General features: G+C 33.9%; 1 protein-coding gene across 4 annotated transcripts in view; it reads left to right on the plus strand.

The window, feature by feature from the left end:
• DMD (dystrophin) overlaps window positions 1–21,265 on the plus strand; it is a 1,159,435-nt gene that overhangs the window by 476,140 nt on the left and 662,030 nt on the right. For all 4 annotated transcript variants that reach the window (XM_039714180.1, XM_039714179.1, XM_039714182.1 and 1 more), the window contains 3 exons: window positions 909–1,084; window positions 10,427–10,550; window positions 18,354–18,441. In XM_039714180.1, the coding sequence (XP_039570114.1) occupies window positions 909–1,084; window positions 10,427–10,550; window positions 18,354–18,441 (388 nt within the window). The remainder of the gene's footprint in view (window positions 1–908; window positions 1,085–10,426; window positions 10,551–18,353; window positions 18,442–21,265) is intronic.

Raw genomic sequence — 21,265 nt, forward strand, 5'->3', positions numbered from 1 at the left:
TGGTCATTGGGGCTGTAACTAGAGCATTTTGACAAATGAGCCATCATCTGACAGAATCAAAAAAAGATGTGGCAAATTTCTCATGAGTTAAGGGATTTAAGAACAGCTGCCCACATTTGAGTTGGAAAATGTTATATGGAAAAAATACAAATGGGCAGTACATGCATAAGCAGTGTACAAGCAACAATGAGCAAAAAATATTTCTGATCATTCTTCTTTTATTCAGCTGAGCTATACAAATGGGTTTTTTTCATATTACCAAAGCAAAGCTAAATGCATTAGATAGGTGGTGTTTACATACCATGGGTATTAGTATCTGGTGTGACCCCTATATATTGTTTTTTAATTATGAAATAAAACTGATGCAAATTACTTTGCCTTCTAGTGTGTGTTTTAATTTAAGATTTCCAGACAGAAAGTTAACTGCCCTTTCATGCAAGTATGTTATGGTGGATTACATTTGATTAGAAAAATTTTATAAGTGATAAGACTAATAATTGGTAATGTAGTGTCATTTTAGTGCCTTTATCACCTCTCAAGGAGCAAATTTTCAGATGGGAGGCAGTCTGAAATTAGTATTTAGCAATAGTAACATTTTATTTATTTGCTGTAATTTTATTCCATTGTAAAATTCCATTAATTTCTTTTCTTCATTCAGCATGGATTACAGGGAGCTATAAGTTCATTAGAATCCTTTTTGATTTTGATATTGTCTTTTGCAGATAACTTATTCACACAGCGTGAGTCAGATAAAACAATCTAGCTTGAGTTGCGTATAATGTTTTTTCCTGAAGGTCAGCCTATGATCAGATGAGAGCAGTTTCTCATTATTTTCTATTGCTCCTACAAACAATCTTTACTGAAGTCTTTCAAATAATGTATGACCTCTGTTTTTGTACTTCCCACAGATTTCGCAGGCTGTCACTACCACTCAGACATCACTAACACAGACAACTGTAATGGAAACTGTAACTATGGTGACCACAAGAGAGCAAATCCTGGTTAAGCATGCTAAAGAGGAACTCCCACCACCTCCACCCCACAAAAAAAGGCAACTCCTTGTGGATTCAGAAATTAGAAAGAGGTGAGAATCATCAAGAGACAGAGAGAGAATGCTGATAGAGTCTGGATAAAAAATGCAAAAATTGTCGTTTGACTGCAGTATTTTTCTGTATGCTATTTTGAGCTTAAATTTGTATTTCTGTTCTCTGTTAGGTTACCAGCTGATTATTATCTTTATTTACTCAGCATGAGTTATGGATTATGTTGTGCTTCTATTGCACCTATTTAATAGTATAGAATATTAATGATTGCATCAATACTATTGCATAGGAATTATAGTCAGTTCAAGTCCTTATATGTGGCATCATGGGGATCCCACTTGATTAGGGTCTTGAAACATGATGAGCAAGAAGCATTCCATTAATTCTAAGATTTTTCTATTCTTTAAGAAGAATTTTATAACAGTTAAAATACTAGTAATGGAGATATTGCCTTCTTTCTAAAGTTCATTGTATTCTTCTGGGCTTATGGGTCAGGAATAAAAATAGCACTTCTCCCAAGGCAGTTAGTATTTTGTGAAACGTGCATTATTATTACTTTCAGCTTTTTTTCATGTGTAACTCAAATACAAGTGACAAGGGATTTTATACTGATGCTGAGCACTAGTTAAAGTCAGGAGAAAAAAATCTGATGTGTTTAAGCAGGATTTGCTGAAGCACTAAGATTCTAAATGAGGTGTTAAGAAGGTAGATTTCAAACATTCATTGTAATGTTTGTTTTGGAAATGTTTTTTGCTATTCTGTTAGACATGAATTCCAAGGTAATAAATTTGAGGACTGAAAAGGATGTGAAAATGCATTTAGTATCTCATTTCTATATACAATATCTTTGTTTAGTTCAGTGTGTTTACCAGGACAGTTATTTTCTTGTAAAATAGTGTTTCACTTATTAAGAAGACTGAAAGAATAGGAAAAATCTGACTTCTTTTTAATTGAAGTTTTATATTGTAAAAATAAGTACTTTTTATAGTAGGCATTGTACCTGTGTTTAACCATTCTAAAAGTAAGGTTTCTAGTTCAGCATCACAGGAATGCTGTATATGTGATTTAAGAAGAGTGATTCTCCCCATTTTTGTTAAATTGGATAACTATTTCTATGGAATGTGCTTGGTCTAAATAAGTTTGTGAGCTAAATTTCAATGAATTGATTTTATCTCCAAAGTTCTCATTTGGAATCTGTTTTTTCCCATATCCTCGGTTATCATTAGATCATAAGTGAGAGTTGTATTTTGCTAATATATTCCCAAGCACTCAAAATGATGCATTTCAATGACTGTCAGCAGACTTGTAATTCCTGAATTTGTGGAAGGAATTTTTAGATGGCAATGTTGTTGCTTATCAGGAATTATAAGCCTTAACACCCCTGTTAATGTTTCAGTAGTAATGTGCAAAGATTTGAAACAGGATCGAGGCCATGTTGGCTTATATATGACAGTAAACCTTTATTGTAGCATGGTGAAATGAAAATAGTGATCTGCTTTATTTTGAAATTGAAAGATTAAGAATGAAATTTTCCCTGTGGTTTCAAAATAATTTAATAATTGGTATTTTAAAACTTTTTACTTTTTTTTTTTTTTTTCCAAACTGAAAGTTTTAGGCATGATCTTACCTCATAAGGAAGCAAAGTGCAAGAATACTGTTCTAAAAGAAAGCATTGTCTTAGTTAAAGCTAAATGAATTAGGATGCTCATTTTTGAAGCCTGGTTTTTTTTTCATTATTCAAGAAAATTGTTGCTGTATGCACTATTATCAAACTGGAGAACAATTGACATAGAAGTTCCTTTTTCAACTACTATATATTTTCTGTTATCATATATTTTTCTTCTTGCTCATATTCTTTTAATTTGCCTTAATACCGAAAGTAAACTTGGCAGGGTACAGCAGAATACAAACTTCATACTCATCATGCAATGAGACTGCCTGAGGGCAGGAATTAGCTGGATTATGGGAACTGTTTTTGTTCCAAACTACCTTGGTTTATAGAAACTGATAATTATGTGTTACTACAGTGCTTTAGCTGATGTCTGTTTAAAGCACTCCAACTAACAATTTTATATGGAGACCTGATGGCTCCTTGTAGAGAAAATAGGATGTATTATCAACGTTGAGGCTAGGATTGCTTTAAGATATATTGCTGGTAGATCTGCTACCAAATTTGCAGAGTATTAATAATTTTTTACCATGCTTAGTAGGTTTCAAGGGTTTTTTTATTTGTTTTAATGCCATCTAAAATATGTGCATTCACCATATAATTTCTGTTTAACTTTTGGATAAGAATCAAGATGGAACAATCTGTACTTCTCAGTCTTGGCCTAGGATGACTTTAGGTATTTGAATAAGTGGTGGTTTCTTTTACATATTTAAAATCAGAGTCCTTTTCACTTCTGCAAAGGTTAGACTTTTGTTTTGATCTGCTAGGAGAGAAATCTGACTTTCACAAGGAAAAAGTGAAATACGCATGCATCTTAAAATATGCTCTATTGTTTTGCGTGCCAAAATTACTAGTTTTGTTTTAACAATGGAGTTGAACTAGCACATGAGAACTAGTCCAGTGTGACTGTTATATCTGTGAGTGGACCTATATTTTGGGAATTTGCAAAGTAAATATTGGAAATGTCCACAGCTGTGCAGCAGGATGAATGATGATTATATTATCTGAAGGCAGTATTTCTCCATTCAGATAATTTTTCTGGCATTTCTAGATGAACAGAGAAAACACCAAACCCCATAATTTATGTTCCTTTAGTCTCTAGAAAGTCCAAATGGGTGATCTGCAGTGGGAGGAGCAGTCAATAAATAGCTTGGGAAAAACACTTTGAGAGTAAACTCTGGGGAAGAAGTTTCAGCTTAGAATAACAGTTTTTGTGTGGTTTTTAATAAATATGTAAAAATGTAGCCTTGGAAATGAACATATTTTATAGTATGATGTTTTCTTTCTCAAAGACAAGAAAATATAAATTTGTACTAGATATAAGCATAATAATGGAAGAAGAAAGCTCATCAAAAAAATTGTGTGCTCAGTTAAAATATCTTTGTTCACTGGTGACTAGACACCTCTTTGATCAATGCTTTGGTTTAATAGGAGAAAAAGCATTGTATTCCCAAACATCCAGTCATTTATTTTCTGGATGTATTGTTGGCCACAAGATCTCTCAGGGTTTTTTTGTTTCTACTCAATTGTAGCTGCACCCAAGGATAAACAAAGCCCATAGTGCTGCATGCCTTTTGATTTTTTAAAATAAGTTAAAAGAATGGAGCTCTCAACCTACCTCGCCTACATCCTTCTATATTGTGTTTACAACCAGAATTTTCCCTGAGCACTTAATGACTAGTACTTGATGGTTATGTGCTCTTTAGTTTTGGTTTGATAAAAAAACCCTAGCAATTACTGAAGGTTTGTGAGAACCTTCCAAAGGTAAATAACCAGATCGTGTTGGCTGCTTTCTGCAGTCACAATACAACAGACTGCATGCTGTTGCTTGGTGTTTTTAGGACTGGAAGGGAAAACCACATTGGGGGTTGAGGCTTTTTTGAAGTGGTGAATAATGCTCCCAGGTTTTTCCAGCTTCTTTCCTCTGTTTTCAGACTTTAGTCGGTGTTGTTTCTGTAAAAGGAGTATGCCTGAAATAAATTCATCGGGCCCTATTGCCAGAGGTTTGGAAATGTTTATGCTTCAGATTAGCTTCTCTGTGAATTGAGTATTTTAGAAATACTGGATACTATGGGAAGGAAGAGTGGTTTGGCTACTCAGTAAATATTGTATTAGTGTACTGTGTAAGAGCATGGCCTCCAGTTACTAAGCTGAGGAGAAAATAAATGGATGGCTAAGACTCAAGCATCAAACTTTCTAGAATGCCAAGTGTTTTATCGGGGTTGAAAGTATAAAAATCTCAATTTAAACTGAAGAAATTAAGAAGAAGCAATTTGACTTGTCGACCAATAACATCCACAGGACTGAATGTCACATTTCCATTGCTCTTATTTACTGTGGCACAAATGCGTGGGTAGGAAGCTGTTGATTTTTTTCTCGCCTCTTAAAGAAAGTTTTTGCCACAAGTAGAGGAAAGCAGAGATAAGAACCAGAACTTTTTTTTTGATTCCTCCTCCATTCTCCCCCCTAAAATCTAAAACTGCTGCAGGACTAATGCTTCAAAATGTCAGAATAACTTAGGTGAGTTAAGTTCTGTTACTAGTCAAAGAAAAGCTCCTTTTCCCACAGGAATCAATTTGAAACTGAGAAAGATAAAATACTTGAAGCTGTATAATAAGATCTTGAAAAGAATGTATTAGGTATTAGGGCTAGAGATAAATGTAACTCAGCTGAGGTTACAGTATTTAAAAAAAACCTTTAAATGGCAGAAAGGGATGCAAGATAACATATTTATTTTCATGGTATTTACATATTCTGGGAAAAATAGGTCAGTTGCACATTATAAAAAATCTGAAAACTACTCTCTTCATACTAAGTTTTTAAATAGCAAACAAGTAAGAACAGGCTAATATTTAATTTAAACATATTTGTATTATTAATATGTTTCAATAACAACCAAAGATACCTTTCTTTGCAATTTGGTAAATATCTTTTTACATGCTTCCTAAGGTTTCCACGGAAAGTCTACTTGTCATAACATTATTATTAGTATAATGTTAATCTGAAGGTTGGAAGGAGTCTTGATGCCCTTTGAAGAGCAAGGTGTGTTGAAACAGGATAGTTGCTCCATCTAGTGTTTTTATAATTTAACAGCTGTTAAATGAACTTTTGAAAAGAGAAAAGCCCTCACTTTTTTGAAAATTATTATATTTTGGATTCAATCTTTCATTATTTGCAAAAGTTTGGAATTTTTAAGAAAGAAATTGTCAAAGGAAAACATATAGGTGTCAAATGGTCTTTTGGATAGGTGTTATTTCATAGGTTCTATTTCTGTGCAATTAATTATATTAGTCAGGACTTAATGATGATTGTTTAGCACTTTTACAGCCCCTCTATTGGGTTGTTTGACCCTTATTCTCTTACAGAAATACAGCTATTGCTATCTAATGATAGGTAACACATTCAAAAAGAAGAAAGTCATATCTTCAATTTTCCTGTTGTTTTTTTCATTTCATTACATCTGTAGCCAATTCCAGAGGAGAGGAAAAGGTGACTAAGACACAACAAAATAGTTTCATGTTGCTTAAAGGGGAAATAGATAATAAAAATTTTCATTTGGAGGATAAGAGTTATGGGTATAGTGAGGTTTGTATGCATGGGCACTTCTTAATGCTGAGTAAGCATTTCTCCTTTATAGTTTTTGTGAGGTGAGAAATGTATTAATTACAAATAAACAGAATTTATATTCTTCACATTTAGCACCTGAAATTACCTGCAATATTAACAGAGTATTGATTTGCTTTAAAAGTACTCTGTACCTGATGGGTCTAGTGAAGTTTCTGCTGGAGATACACACTTGGGATTGATTTAGTATTTCCTTTCATGCCTTGGTATTCATTACAGAAATGCACTGGTCATAATGTTGATGAGGCTAAACTTAATAGTATCACAAATGTAGAGGGAGGGTCAAAATGTCATTCCAAAAGGAAATAAAAGTATTTGACAATTAAACATAAAAAATAGGAAGGTAAAAATATTTGTTTGGATAAATTGGCAGTTGAATTGGAAGATAAGAACAACTCTATCAACTAATGGCTCATCAACTACAAACATAGAGGAGGAAGAAAGACAGCAGGGAATTAGATCAGAAAAATTCTTCCAATGAGCACCATGTGCTGTAAAGTTGTTCTTTGATATGGTCAAGGCAGTGAAGAGGTACAAGCTGAGAAAGATCTCTGGTGAGCTGGGGATTTCAGTCCAGAGATGGAAATGAAATAATTCAGTGAAGTGGTTCTTGGATCAAAGTTGTACCATTCCCTGCCAATATGTAGGCAAATGGTTTCATGTCTGCCCAAGATTAGCAGTGATGACAGGCCTGGTGTGATTTTTGTTTGGGGAGGGAAGGAAACAAAGGAAATTGTCAAGAAATTTCTGTCTGTTAAAAGAATGAAGTACTCAAACCACTGTCTGTCCATGATAGCAGTAGCATTGTAATGTAGTTTCGAGATGAAATTCATTCAGTTTAGAGATAAGATTATATACCATGATGGCCACATGACAGGAAGATGCTTTGCACCTCGTGTTCCTAAGCGAACTTGTTCAACACTGAGTTTGTTTGTATATCTCTTTGCTCGAAGCATATTTTAAAACATTTTCATATTTTTGATCTATGCCAGTCACATTTTCATGGAAAATTCTCCACAAATTGATTTTCTGGATCATCCTAAGCCATATGCCCACTTCATATTCCCATTTCAAACTTACTTACTAGATCACCATGTATTTGTTCAAAATTGACTCCTTTTTCTGGCTTTCCCTTTCTCTGTTAAATACATGATAAGCCTCACTTCTGAGTCATTTAACAACAAAATTGCATCATGTTTTTCTCTTTCTCTTCATGGAATTTCCAACCCAAATACCCACCAGAATAGGATACATTTGTCCTACCAGAAGTCCCCTGTCTAATAAAAAAAAAATTATGGAAATCACTAAGTGACAAGAGTTAATTTGTTTCTATTTACAATAAAAACAAATTTCCATTTGAACTCAGCTGACATGTGCTGGCATGTAAGGAGAGGGCTGTGAGACCAGTAAAAATAGTATTTCTCTTGTGGAACAGCAGAAGAAAACAATAAGTGGAAAACAAAAGCATGAAGAATAAATCCTCTGCTTCAAATAGAATTTTTTAAGTGGGGAGCCTGACAATGTACATGTTAAATTAAAGTAGTTAGGAATAATTTCTCACGTGATTTTTGGTTTAGGATCTTCCATTGATCTCTTTTGGCAAATTCTACCTGAACTGAAGTTTGTTGGGACAGAAAGGCAGTCTTGCACTATTTTATGTTTAAATTATTCTTGTTCCTAGGAGATTTAAAGACTCTATTTATACTTTGATATCAATCTAAAGCTAATATAATTTCTCACTGCAGCTGTGCTCAGAAAGGAAGTATCCAATCACTAAAGCAAAATTATTAAATGCCATTCTACTAGTGTTTCCTCCTTTTACATGAGATCAACATGACAGAGTGATTTTTTTGTCTCACTAGGCAAGATGTCTTTCTGTTAAAGATATTTATGTACTGCAAAAAGCTACTTAGACTTAACTTCTACATATTTTAATTCTTTTCTGCCCCCCACTCTATTGCCCTTTTTTGAACAGGAGGCTTTGTTTCAGAAATTATATTTATCTTCAGAAGAAACTGCAAGTGGCAGAGCAATCTGTTATGTGGGATCAGCTTTGTCATTTCAGAGAATCATATCATATTACAGAATGCTTTCAGTTGGAAGGGTCCTTAAAGATCTATGTCTAATACTTGCCACCATCTGATGGCTCTCTGGGCCATGAGATGTGTTCCTAATTATTTTGTTTTACTGTCAAAACTATCCCAAATGCTCCCATTCCTCTTCCAGGTGTTGCAAAGGCAAGGGCTAAATCCTTTTTCTTGAAGAATTGATCACTGATAAACATTTTTCTGTCAATTTCTGTCCTGTTGCAGGGTAAGAGCAGGCTATATGTCAGAGAGTTGGTCTCACTGATTCTACTTGCCTGCAGCTTCAGAATGGATCAAATGCGAGAACTCATACAATTTTACCTGCAGTCAAGGAACTTTAGTACTCAGGGACTGCTAAAATTCATTGCTGTCAGATGTCTGGTGTTTTGTAATCATCAAATATGCAGTTATTTTTTGTAGAACAAAGGATAACATTTTATTTCAAGAATTGCAGTTGATTTAATGATCAGACATAAAGCTGAAGTAGGAAGCTCTCAACTGACTGTGGAGTTTGTGTTCAGGGATTAGAACACATTCCTTAAACCATCTGGGAATTTTATTTTTTCTTTTGCCTTAGAATTTGTAGTTGTCTTTAAAGCTGAAGGTTTCTACACCTTCCATATACTTCAAAGTCACAGTTTTTTCTCCTTGAATGAGTATTCAATTAATATGATCAGAACATTTTTTATCAAAATTATTCCTAAGAGTTTAAAATTTGAATGTAGAACATTGGACTGAGACTAAGGCAGTGTGCAATTATTTTTCTTTTGCTTTCATTATTTATGAATTCAAAAAATCGCACTGGAGAAGGAAAAAAGGAAGCATAAATAATAACTCAAGTGGAAATTATTTCTTGTATTCAAGTTTCATTTCTGTATATGTAGATTTATGTAGCACCTGGTTTTGCCTTACATGCTTTTATTTTAGAAGTATAAATCCTTGTATAAATGAAGTGTATTTTTATAAAATAATTAATTCCTCCAGGCATATAATTGTTGTTCAAGTTACTGTTTTTAGTAGATTTTCAATTGTATGCAAATGATACAACCTATAGTCACAAAGCAAACTGAAAGATACAGCTTGTTATTTTTTTTCCCCCAGGTCTTTCTGTTCTATTGTGTTTACCATATTGCTGCAGAAGGAAAGTCAGCTGCAAGAGAGATATAAATATTAGAACATACAGTGCAATAAAGAAATGCAATCAAGCAGAGAGTGTGGCATAACTGAGAAAAAATATTGTCTGAAGCTTGTTGGTTTAAAAACTACAGTAGATACTGAATCACAATTTAAAATTTCAAGACATTAGTAATTTAAATATCTGCATTTTGAGGCATTACCTGAAGAGTGATTAACACAAATTAAGATCAGGTCTAAAGGAGTTGATGAAAGAAGCCAGAATGTAGTAAAGAGGGCTGTAGAGTAAAAACTAGTTATAAATTAATTGTAGAGAGTTGAGGATCTTAATTTTTGCTTTTAAAGCTTTAACTGTGGAAAATTATACTTTACTTGTTGATTAGTGATTACATTCTACATCAAATTTGAGTTAATCAGAAAAAACTACTTTCATCAAATTTTCTGCTTGAATATCCTTCCAAATATCATCATTACAAGCTCTAAGGTTTGAAGGCTGCATTTGGTCAGACTGATAGGCCTTACATCCTCAGCTCATCCAACAGGACTTGTGGTACTCTTTCTTCACTGACTGACATTTGTCTCATATCTTCCAAAAACATCAGCTTGAAAAATTAGAATACTTGCTGTGAAAATTATTGCATCTATTCAGTTGTCAAATTGGGTCTTAAAAATGAAAAAGTATTTCTATGTTTCTAAATTTGAGAGTGAATAGTTTTATGAACTCTCTGATGAGATATGGGATTTTAAAACTATATTTTGCTGATAGAAATTGCTGTTTATTCCCTTGTTTAAACAACCATGTTTGCTGGCAACCCTGTTTTCAGGAACTGTGGAAGTTGAAAGTCCTGTTACACTTTTGTGTCTCTCAGGTTTGACTCAGACACCACGGAGCTGCACAGCTGGATGACCCGCTCCGAGGCACTGCTGCAGAGCCCTGAGTTTGCCATCTTCAGGAAAGAAGGGAACCTCTCAGACCTCAGAGAAAGAGTCAATGTAGGAGAAAGTACTCGTGTGCATGTCTGGTAGTCTGTATTAGCTTGTCAAAGTGCTTTCAGAGTCCAAGTTTAAAGGATTTCAAATGTAGACTGACAAGCATTGATTGTCCGAGATAAATTTAGAAGCGTTCAGTGTTTCTGTGAATTTCAGATTTTGGCACCAAAATTACTACACAGGCTGTCTGAACACATAGATTTTTGTTGTTCTTTTTCCTCATACATATTCATGTTTAATTAAGGTATTGTAGATCCATGACAGTCTTAGTTAGAGTTATACCAAAATATATATAGTTATTAAGTTATATATATAAATTTACATATATATTTAAAGTTATAAATTTATATTAAGTTATCATTACTTAAATATGCAACTCCATTCTGTACTAATATCTTGACATTATACATGCATAAACTGAAGAATATGAAAAGTGCACTGGAGTGGATGCTAAAGAAAATCTATATCTATTTCCATTACAGAGCTGTAAAATATATATGACAATCACCAGTTTCCACAGGGCTTATATTGTTTTTTGTTTTTTTTTTCAATGTGTTGTAGTACCATATGAGGATCAAAAACTGTTCTTTCCTGACGAAGTGAATGGTTCTGCACTCCTTAAGAAGTAGCTATGTTTGTATTGTGTCTGTGTGCCATAGACTGAATTACTGAATTTAGTTCTTGAAATGAAACTTTTACAAATTTTCTTCCTTATTTAATTATTGTAGATAAATGAAAAAATGCCCATCTTTTCCAAGATGAGAAAGAGGTGTTTTTTATAATTATTTTAGATAGCAGCATAGTATGGTGTGGAATGTCATTAAAACCCATGTTGATAGACACTCCTAGAGCCCAAAGAGATGAAACAAAGTTACTGTATTTAATTTAGATTTGCTGTTGGTTTTTTTTCTCATTTTATGCTTTTCCATCACAAATCAGCCATGATAAGATTGAATAACACGGAATTTTATGACTTTAAGTGTACATTTTTAAATTCCGTGTTAAATTCCAAGTTTCTTGAAATAATTTTAGTTATTTATGTTGTCATGAATGCTAGAAATTATGCATTCAAATGGAATATCTTTAATTCTTGCAACAAATTCATGTTATATGAAATATACATAAATATACATATATATGTAGACTGGACCAAATACACAGAGTCGATTTCATGGGATCACATGCTTTCATACCAAGTTAATAGTATTTATCTAATACATTGATAGGTATGCAATTAATTTTCCAAGTGCTCTAATCTAAATTTTAAAAGAAATAGAAAAAAAAGAGAAACAAAATACTTATTTCCCCTTCCTGTATTCACATTTTGAGGCACATTTATTTCAAGGATGAAAATTAGCTCTTCTTGACCTACAGATTACTCAGGCTACCTGCACTGTCAGGTTTCCCATTGGCTTTACCTCGTATTGTAAAGACTTTATAAAAACATTAAAGGATCCAGGAGCCATGGCTCACCTTCCTCTTTTTTCCTTTCTCTGCTTTTGAGGAGGTGGTGATTGCTGCAGGTGAAGGGGTGGAGGTGGGTGAACCACAGACCTCCTTTTGTCCCCACTGGAATTCCACTATCTCCTGCCTTGCCTTTGCTGGAGTTGAGGAAGAATGTTGGGGCTGGGAGGCCACTACCTACCATGTTTATCCAGGTCTCATTTCAGTTGGTGAAGGACACATAACACTGGAGAAACATGCTTGGAATTTGACCAGTGCATGAGCATTTAAAGTTTGAATTCAACACTAAAGATAGCAGGAGATATTCCAGATATTCCTTTCATCTCCTTGGAAATTTAGTAAATGAATTGTTAACAAACAGATTTCCAGCTTTTTTTTTTTCCTTTAAAAGTGCAGAAAAAATCTGTTTTGTAGCAAGAAAGGTCTGAGACAAAGTAATTCTAAATAGATATAAGAAAAATTTATATGTATCATTCATTACCATTGAAAATATTTTTAAGGACCAAGACCCATTTTAATTTCACAGCATCAGTGCTTTTAAAATGAACATTTTATAGAGAAAATCATTTAGAAGTTTCTAGTTCCTCTAAGGGAAAAAATATTCTATTGCCTGTATTAATTTGAGAGTGAGAACTCTGCAAGATGGCACTTGACAAGTGCTATATGGATTGTGTGTTGAATGGTTTTCAGTCAGCTAAGTCTTTGAACACATTTTTTTTTAAAACTAAAGAAAAATATCAAATATTTATAAATGCCAGGTCTTAAAACTTGTCCTGACCTGACTTTTCCTGGTCTTATCTCTGTCTCCATCCATTAAATGAGAGACAAAGCAGAAAGCACTGTTCAGTTCATTGATTTGAACAGTTTCATTGCTGCTTGCTAACACTTTTAGTTATTAGTTCTCTCAAAACGAACCCCAAATCAATGGAAAACAAGATAGTGTGTGTTTTAAGATATTATATCATTTCTAGTAAAGTTGTAGAAAGCATATAAAAAATAATGAAATGTAGAAAGGAAAACATATGTGAGAGATAATTGAAATAGATTTTATTGTTCTGTTGTGCTTTAAGCCCATCTGGCAGCTAAGCACCACACCTTCTCTCATCCCCCCAACCAACCCAGTGGAGTGGGGAGAACCAAAAGCAAAACTTGTAGGTTGAGATAAGAATAGTTGAATGAAATAAAGTAAAATATAATAATGATAGCAAATAGTAATTTAGATAGTAGAAAGAAAACAGCAAACAACAAGAAAATGAAGTACAATGCAATTGCTGACCGAGACCTTTCAGGTAACTCCCCCAGTTTGTACACTGTGTACACTGAGCATGTTGTTCTATGGTGTAGAATGAATATTCCCCTGGCCAGTTTGGGTCACCTGTCCCGGCTGTGTTCCCTCCCAGGTTTGTTTTGTTTTTTTTTTTGATTGTTTGTTTGTTTTGTTTGGTTTGGTTTTTTTGGTTTTTTTTTTTTTTTTGGTGTCTCACTGTCAGAGCATGAGACACCCCAAAAAAGAGTTCTTGACTTAGGATAGGCACAACTTAGAAAACCCAAAACATTCATTATTCTCATAATGAATCCAAAATACGGCAAGGTGCAGAAATTCACTGTATCCCAGCCAAAACCAGGATGTGCACTGACATCCACAGTCATGCCCCAGTGTTGTATTTGTATGTGCATGCCTGTGAGCACCTACACACATGTGCAGAAGTCCCATCTTGCCCTTACTTTATCATTTATGAAATTTTGCCCATATGAAAAAATAAATTGGTCTATCACAGAACACCTGTGCTTGGCTGACATCAAAACTGTCCTTTATTCTCTCCCGTAGTCAGGGCTGAGTCCTAGAGTGTTTTTGTGATGACTTTCTTTTCTGCTGTTCTTTTGGGGACATGTTACTAGTTTCAGGGTTGTTTTTTCTCGTGGCAGCTTGCTCCTGCCCATCATTTTTCATGGATGAGGGGTCACTTCCATAAGATTTAGTCCATCTGCTGCCTGATAGAGGGACAGAGATGTCGGAAATGAAATCCACAAGGAAATCTCTTTTGCCATCATTGGTGATTCATAAAGCGCAAAAGCTTGCTCCCATCCCAGCTCAGAGAAGTCCTGGGGGAGACAGAGCCAAGTGCAGGCTGTATGAAATGCAGTGACTCTGTTTGCTAAGGCAGCTGCTCTTCAGATCCTGGCAGGAAATTAGCCTTTGGCAGATGTATTATGTAGCTTGAATAAATGAGATATGTGCAAAAAGTCCATTCCTATATCTGGGGAGAAGAAACATATTGATATCCCTTCCCTGATACAGAAGAAAGATATTTACCTTACCTGGGCAGGGAGGCTGCAAAACCATAAGAACAGAAGTTTCATTGTTGAACAGCCATACTCCTAAATAACAGAGACATCCAAACATTAATGTAGTAAATATTGTTATACTGCATCCCACCATAAATATTCTGCAGTTAGTATGTGTATTTTACTAAAATCAGACCTAAGAATGACTCAGGACTTCCATGTTTCTCTTAAGCTATAATGAGATTTCAGTATTGCAAGATCAAATATATAAAGGTTCAGGTGCAAAAAACCTCCCCAATTTCAGGTAGTAAATCCTACGTAGTAAATTGGATTTGAGAGTATGCAACAAGAAACTGGAAATAAAAATCATTGAAAGAAGTTATGGTTAGCCAAGAAGAAGCACCTGGAAATTCAGAACCAAAGATAAACACAAGGACCAGATGTAAGAGAAAATGTCAGATATCTTAGACAATTAAATTTGTTCTCTTGGCATTCTCAGAAGTCCCATTCTCATATGTTTGTTTTGTTTTAGTGACCTTTTCCAGGCATGCTTTTTTAGGCGTGAGTGCTTGAGAGCTGAATCACTGTCAGAGGTGGTGATGATAATGTTGCCCTCTCTGCCCTCAGGGGTGATGGGTCACCACCACAGGAGGTCAGGGAGTACTGCTGCCCTGCATCCTTTCACAGAGCTCTCAAAGAAAGATGTAGATTTGATATATGAATAATATCCAAATTTCTCCAGCCATCAGTATTTTCTAGTTTATGAAGTCATTAACTGCCAACTAAAATCTCAAGGTCAAATAAAATGTTTAGATTTGTAAAAATAGCCCCTTTACCTTTGGCAAGCATTTAGCTAAAAATGAATTTATAATGCTTTTCAATCAATTAAAAAAGGGCTGTAATGGATTTGCATTGTCTGTTACAAAGTAGTCCAAAAGAGAATTACTCTCTGCTTGGACAGAAGCCTCTAAAGTTAACCTTTCCCTCTAATATTGGTGTATCTTTTTTTTTCTGAAAAATCTTTTACAGAAAGTAAAAAGAGTTTAAAAAGGGGGGAGGTTATATATTTAAAGATATTTTGAAGTGGCTTAGCCACTATTGTAAAAAAGTGTCTATTACAGTGAATAAGAATTATAATTTATTATTATATTATTCTGTATAATATTATTATATAGAATTTAAGTTTCAAAGCTTCACAAATCCCTTCAAAATTATCCTATTCTACTTTTGAAATAAATTAACCTGAATCAAGAGTATGGTCCCCTTTGGTAAAGGAAAAAATGAAAAAAATAGAGCCAATGAGATAAATTAAAGGTGTTTCCTGGACTACTCCATTCATTTCTAGGCATGTGACACAGGGTTATGGAAATAATTCTCCTGAGGATCTTAAAAACTCAAGACACAATTTGGAGGTCTGGTAAATGATGGCAGCACTACAGACTAAAGACAGGGACATGTGCTCATTGTTTTGAGTAACTGGAGTGAATTTCCTCCTTTCTCCCCAGGTCACATAATTTATCTGTGTAGGAGGAACCAAGAGCTCAGTCTCTCCTCCTTTGGTTATCACTGAACTTCCTGGGTGTGTTTGTCCTCCTGTAACCAGTGCTAGACCTTCATTTGCATAATATGCAATGCATGCCAATTACATAAAAATGAATGGGAAAAATAGTTGACAGAAAGTTTGATAGGTTTATTTAAGGACTCTATACATAGTGTTTATATTTTCTGCCAGGACCTGGGAACTTGAATCTTCAGGAGAGAGGGGGACATTTCTCCATGTTTTCCTGCACGCATAGCATATGCTGGGCAGGGGAGGGTTGTCTTCCACAAGCTTTTATGTCTTATCACTTTTATATTTTAAAAAGATAAGTTTTAGCATATTTTATGAAGTGGTTTTGTTGGGTTTTTTTTTAATGATGTTTTTCAGCTCACTACAGTTATACACATAATTACACACCTGGTGTTACAGACGGAGTAGAATTATTTTCAGTATATTTTAGTGTTTTAACGATTCCTTTGAGTTCTCAGCAGTTATTCTCATGTTAATTATAGCTGGCATTATAGACAGAGTAGTATTAATTAAGATTCTGTAAGAGATTTTGGAACTCTGCAGAGAGTTAATTTACTTTTTAAATTTGGAAAATATTTAAATTGTTCTGGGTAATCGTGCAAGATTTTATTGACCTACAAAAATGAGAGATAATTCATAAAGTCATCTGTAACTTAGTGGGATTAAACTTCATAATATTTCAGTGGTAATTGAGTTATATATTAAAATATGTTTCTAAAATACAAACTATTTTATTATTCTCTAAATGTATTTTCTTTATATATCTCATTTATCCAAAATTGTTTTAGTGACAGTGTTAAAAAGAATCTTTGATATTGTTAGAAAGCCTGCTGTTTAACCATTTCTGTATGCACAAATGGATAGCAGTTATAGGTAGGCTGAGGAAAAGCATGAATTTAATTGAAAATTTCTCTTCCAAGTTCCTGTGTCTCCTCACTTGCAATGTCTTACAGGGAGCTGTTTCTTGTTAAACTGAAGATGTTTTAAACATCACACTTTAAAAGTTATTTTAAGAGCGTTTTTTCAAAGGTGTATATATTCATTCCATATGGGTGCAACAATCTATTTGCAAAATAATATTTCAAAATGTATGTCTATAAATTTATATGTTCTTTTACTAAATGCATTCTTAGACACCTACTTGAGCTTTCTTTTCAGTTTAAGGAGCCTTTTTAAATTCATGTAGCGTCTACCTTTGCTGTAGAAATAAACAGGGTGATGGGGAAGCCCCTTGGGATCAGCCAGCCTGGGAAACTGCAACCAGGGCCAAGTATTATGTTTCCTTATACCTAATCTATTTATGTAGCATCTATCTAGCTACATAAATCTATGTAGCATCCTTTGCTGTAGAAATAAACAGGGTGATGGGGAAGCCCCTTGGGATCAGCCAGCCTGGGAAACTGCAACCAGGGCCAAGTATTATGTTTCCTTATACCTAATGTAGGATTTGGGGGAGCATATTCTCTTATATGTGTGTATCTGCTGCAGGAAAGTGAGGGATTTGATTTAAGGGACTCTGTGTTGGTCAGGATCTCTGGGAGATATATAGTCTGATTTATTTTTGGTATCAAACTTGACTGTGGGCCCTTGTTGCATCTTTGAGCTTCTAAATTACACCTAAATTGTGCAACTAATTTAGTTTAAAATCAATGAAGTGACTTCATGGTGTTAATTACAAGACAGCATTGATGGGCTGTCAGATCTAAAGTGAATTTACTTTCCACCAGTATTTCTACTGACCCAAAATGATATTTAAATTTAGATTCCTACTATATCTTATAATTTTAGCAGCTGGCCTTGACTAGGACTTACTAGCTGGCCTGAACATTGGTGAGCAATTTTTGTGTACAGAAAGGCGAATCAAAAGTACTTAAGTACAAAACGTAATGAGAAGCCTGTATTAGATCTGCACTTGACTCTTTTTCTTAATAGCCCATATATGGGTGTCTGCTGCATGTGGTCTTTTATGCATTTTACAGTTGTTATTTTGTTTTTAAATAAAATAGCAATATGAGCAATCAAATTTTATATGGGTTTTATACTATAAAATGCTGTGAATCCCTGTGATTTGGTTGGGAATGGTAATTTTTTACTTTTACCATGAAAATAAGCAAATCTATGCTTCTACAGGAATTCTGTTAAAATAATATTTCCTTTCTGAAAAAATATTGTGCTTCAAATAATTATGAATTATTATGAATTATGAATAATTATGAATAACTAACTTAATTGCTATGTCTTTTATATGTCTATAAAATATTGATATGTGTCTTTTGTCAGCTCTGGTATGTTCTGACTCTGTATTTGACTTTGATTCCCTTCCTGGTGGTTTATGTTGCTTGTCTCTTTCATTGCAAACTTGGGGGCAGTCAGGGCAATATGATGGGTTAAAAAGTCTCAAGAAATCAGAAGACATCCCTGAGATTAATTACTTTCTTGTATGAAACCCCTCTGTTGAAATAGTCACCTTTCCTGTCATGCTGCAGGCCATCCAGCGAGAAAAGCCTGAGAAGTACAGAAAACTGCAAGATGCCAGCAGATCAGCTGAGGCCCTGGTGGAACAGATGGTGAATGGTAATTACTTGGGAGTTGCTTTAGATAATCTTCTTAGGGATTTGATCAACGAACAGGTCCATATTTATCACAAGAATTATATTAGCACATACTGTCTAAATGGAATGGTAAAGTGATATTGCTTTATATTTCTTTTATTATTTCTGAATGGTAAATCTGTTAATTAGAGAAGAGGAAAAAAAAAAGTATTACCACTTTAGTACCATGCAGAGAAATATGTTAGAAACTCACTGTAATGAATTGTATATTAACAATCTGTTCTGTGCAGAGATTTAAGTTGTAATCTTATTTTCTGAGTTCTCTAAGCTTTGAAGTACATTAACACATTTGAGTTCGACAGCTCCGAAAGCATTACTTTAACCAGCTGGGAAAAAATGCTTCATGCCTTTTAATATACTATGTATGTTTTGTAATATAAATATTTCTGTAATATTCTGTATCATAGAAAATATAACACTTTATTGGGATTTGGTTTTTCAAATGTAATAATTGTCCAAGTTTTTACAACTCTTGAACAAAGAAAAATAGGTGCAAGAGTTCTATCTTTTTTTTTTCCCAAAGAAATTATTACATTACACCATTCTTTTGAACTTTTAAATACGGGAAAAACAAAACCCAAATAAAAGTTAATGAAAGTAAACTGTAACTCATGCCATTGTTCTTAATATTAAAGAATATCTTGCCTTGCAATCAAATAATTAAAATTGGCCAACATCTATCATATTGATATGATTACCAGAAATACAGATGCAGAATAAATTGATATTTGGAACATATATTTTCTCTTAAATTGTTACAACAAATAATCAATAATTAAATTGCTAAAAGTAAAGTACTTTAAGTCTGAGATACTAACTGGCTAAGGTAAAGAAATTTGATGGAATCCTACAATTATTTTGCTTAAGTATGAAGGTGTAATATTTTAAAAGAGACCATATTTAATCTGCAGGACATATTTAATTATCAATACTGTAAGAATTGACAGTGAGTCCCTTCCCAGACTCTGTGAATATACTGAAGGCAGTCTGATAACATCTCCACCCTGTTTGAAATAATTTGGGCACTTTTCCATGGTTCATGATATAAAAAGTTCAGACTTTTTATGCTTTCTGCCTGGGAGAATTGTTTGTATATAACTTTAAGGGAAGCATCTGAAATTTGCATGTTGACACATTGAGATTCCTATTTTGGGCAGAATCTGTCTGGGGCATATTTAACTATTCCCCACTCTTGCTTTGGACAAATGCAGACCTGCACCTCAAGAATTCCAGTTTAGTTTCTTTGGATTATGTAGTACTTTATGAGGACTTAATTTTGGTGTTAGTTGCTGAACTCACTACCATCTTACATAATGCTTTCCCTACACTGTAGTGCCTACCATGTCATGTTATCAAGTAGACTAAATTCTGTCTTAATTATTCCCATGGATTTTTAACTCAAGACTGTTATTCTGTCCCTTAGTCCATGGGTCCATCCTTATTCATGGTTTACATTTGGCTAGATGTGCAAATATTTCCAGTATTTCTCAAATCACACCTCTTTTTTAAGGAAGCATATCTTCCAACTGGGTGGCAGGCACAGGTTAGACTAATTAAGTCAGCATAACTTTATCAGCTTCTTCAACTTTGTCCGCTGCTCTGAGTGCCATGCATTATATTCTGGTAACCTTGGTAGAAAAAACATTCTAGTGTGGCTGACAGATTAATTGGCTGTGAAAATTAAGTTCTCTTATTATCATGGTTTTAGGGAGGAAACAATCCCTTTGAAAAGAGAAACAATTCCTCTGGACTTGAAACTTTGAGTATTTATCGGACTTTGCACTGCTTCACTAATGCAAAGGCAGATTGAAAAATAGTGTTTGGAATAGTTAATTAATGCAGTAATTGCCAGCAGTAGAGAGTAGAATAAATAATTAACATTAGCTGGTGAGAACTATGAGATGATTTTAACAAAGAATTGGAAAATTGGAATATCTTGTGAGATGCTCAAAATTACTCCTTGAGGGTAGAGGAAGTTAACTGCCATTGTAAAGCCATTGTACTTTTGTGTTCAACATACTCTCTATTTGCCTTTTCTTCCAATCATTATGATCTAATTTCAGTTTATGGTTGCAATTTAGTTCAACTGAAACTGAACTAAAAGTTAAATAAAAATATTACCTTTAAAACTTTATTTCAAACTGTAGTAAAGTTATGCAGCTTTGTATTTTCCACGGTAATTTAACTAAGTTTCTATAGTGTTTGTGTCTTTTGTACATTAATTTTTTTTTGGTTGTTGTATTCACTAAGAAGAAGAAGAAAGATTTGCTGAATCTCAAAAACAACATTTTTGGAACAGCCTAATTATTCCTTCTTACCTTTTTGTTCCATTGGTGGAACTCTTTTCCATAAAACTGGAATAAATTGGAATTAATTAATGTGCCTGTATGGATTGCCTGTGGGAGATGTGCAGTTCAACATCTAGTGGAGGGAAGATATACTATGTTATTGTAATGAAAAATCTTTCTAACTACCACAATTCACAGATCAAAAATGATGATGCTCCTACTGTTATTCTTTAGGGAAACAAGTCAGTGATTGAATTGATGATTGTCATGCATTTGCATCTATAATTAAAAGACCACACAAGGCAAACAGATTTAAGGCATAGATTAGTTCAGAAGTCAAGTGATGGAAATTTTAATTGTATTGTTAATTTTTGCTTATTCTATGTCAATTACATCTGGACTAATAATTATTAGATTCCTTAAGATTCCAATTATGCTGGCACTGAATATGCTGGCTTTATTTAATATTTAAAATATTCTTTCACTTTGCTCATAAGG

The sequence above is a fragment of the Passer montanus genome, unplaced genomic scaffold (assembly GCF_014805655.1).
Source record: "Passer montanus isolate IOZ18808 unplaced genomic scaffold, ASM1480565v1 scaffold3, whole genome shotgun sequence".
Classification (NCBI taxonomy): Eukaryota; Metazoa; Chordata; class Aves; order Passeriformes; family Passeridae; genus Passer; species Passer montanus.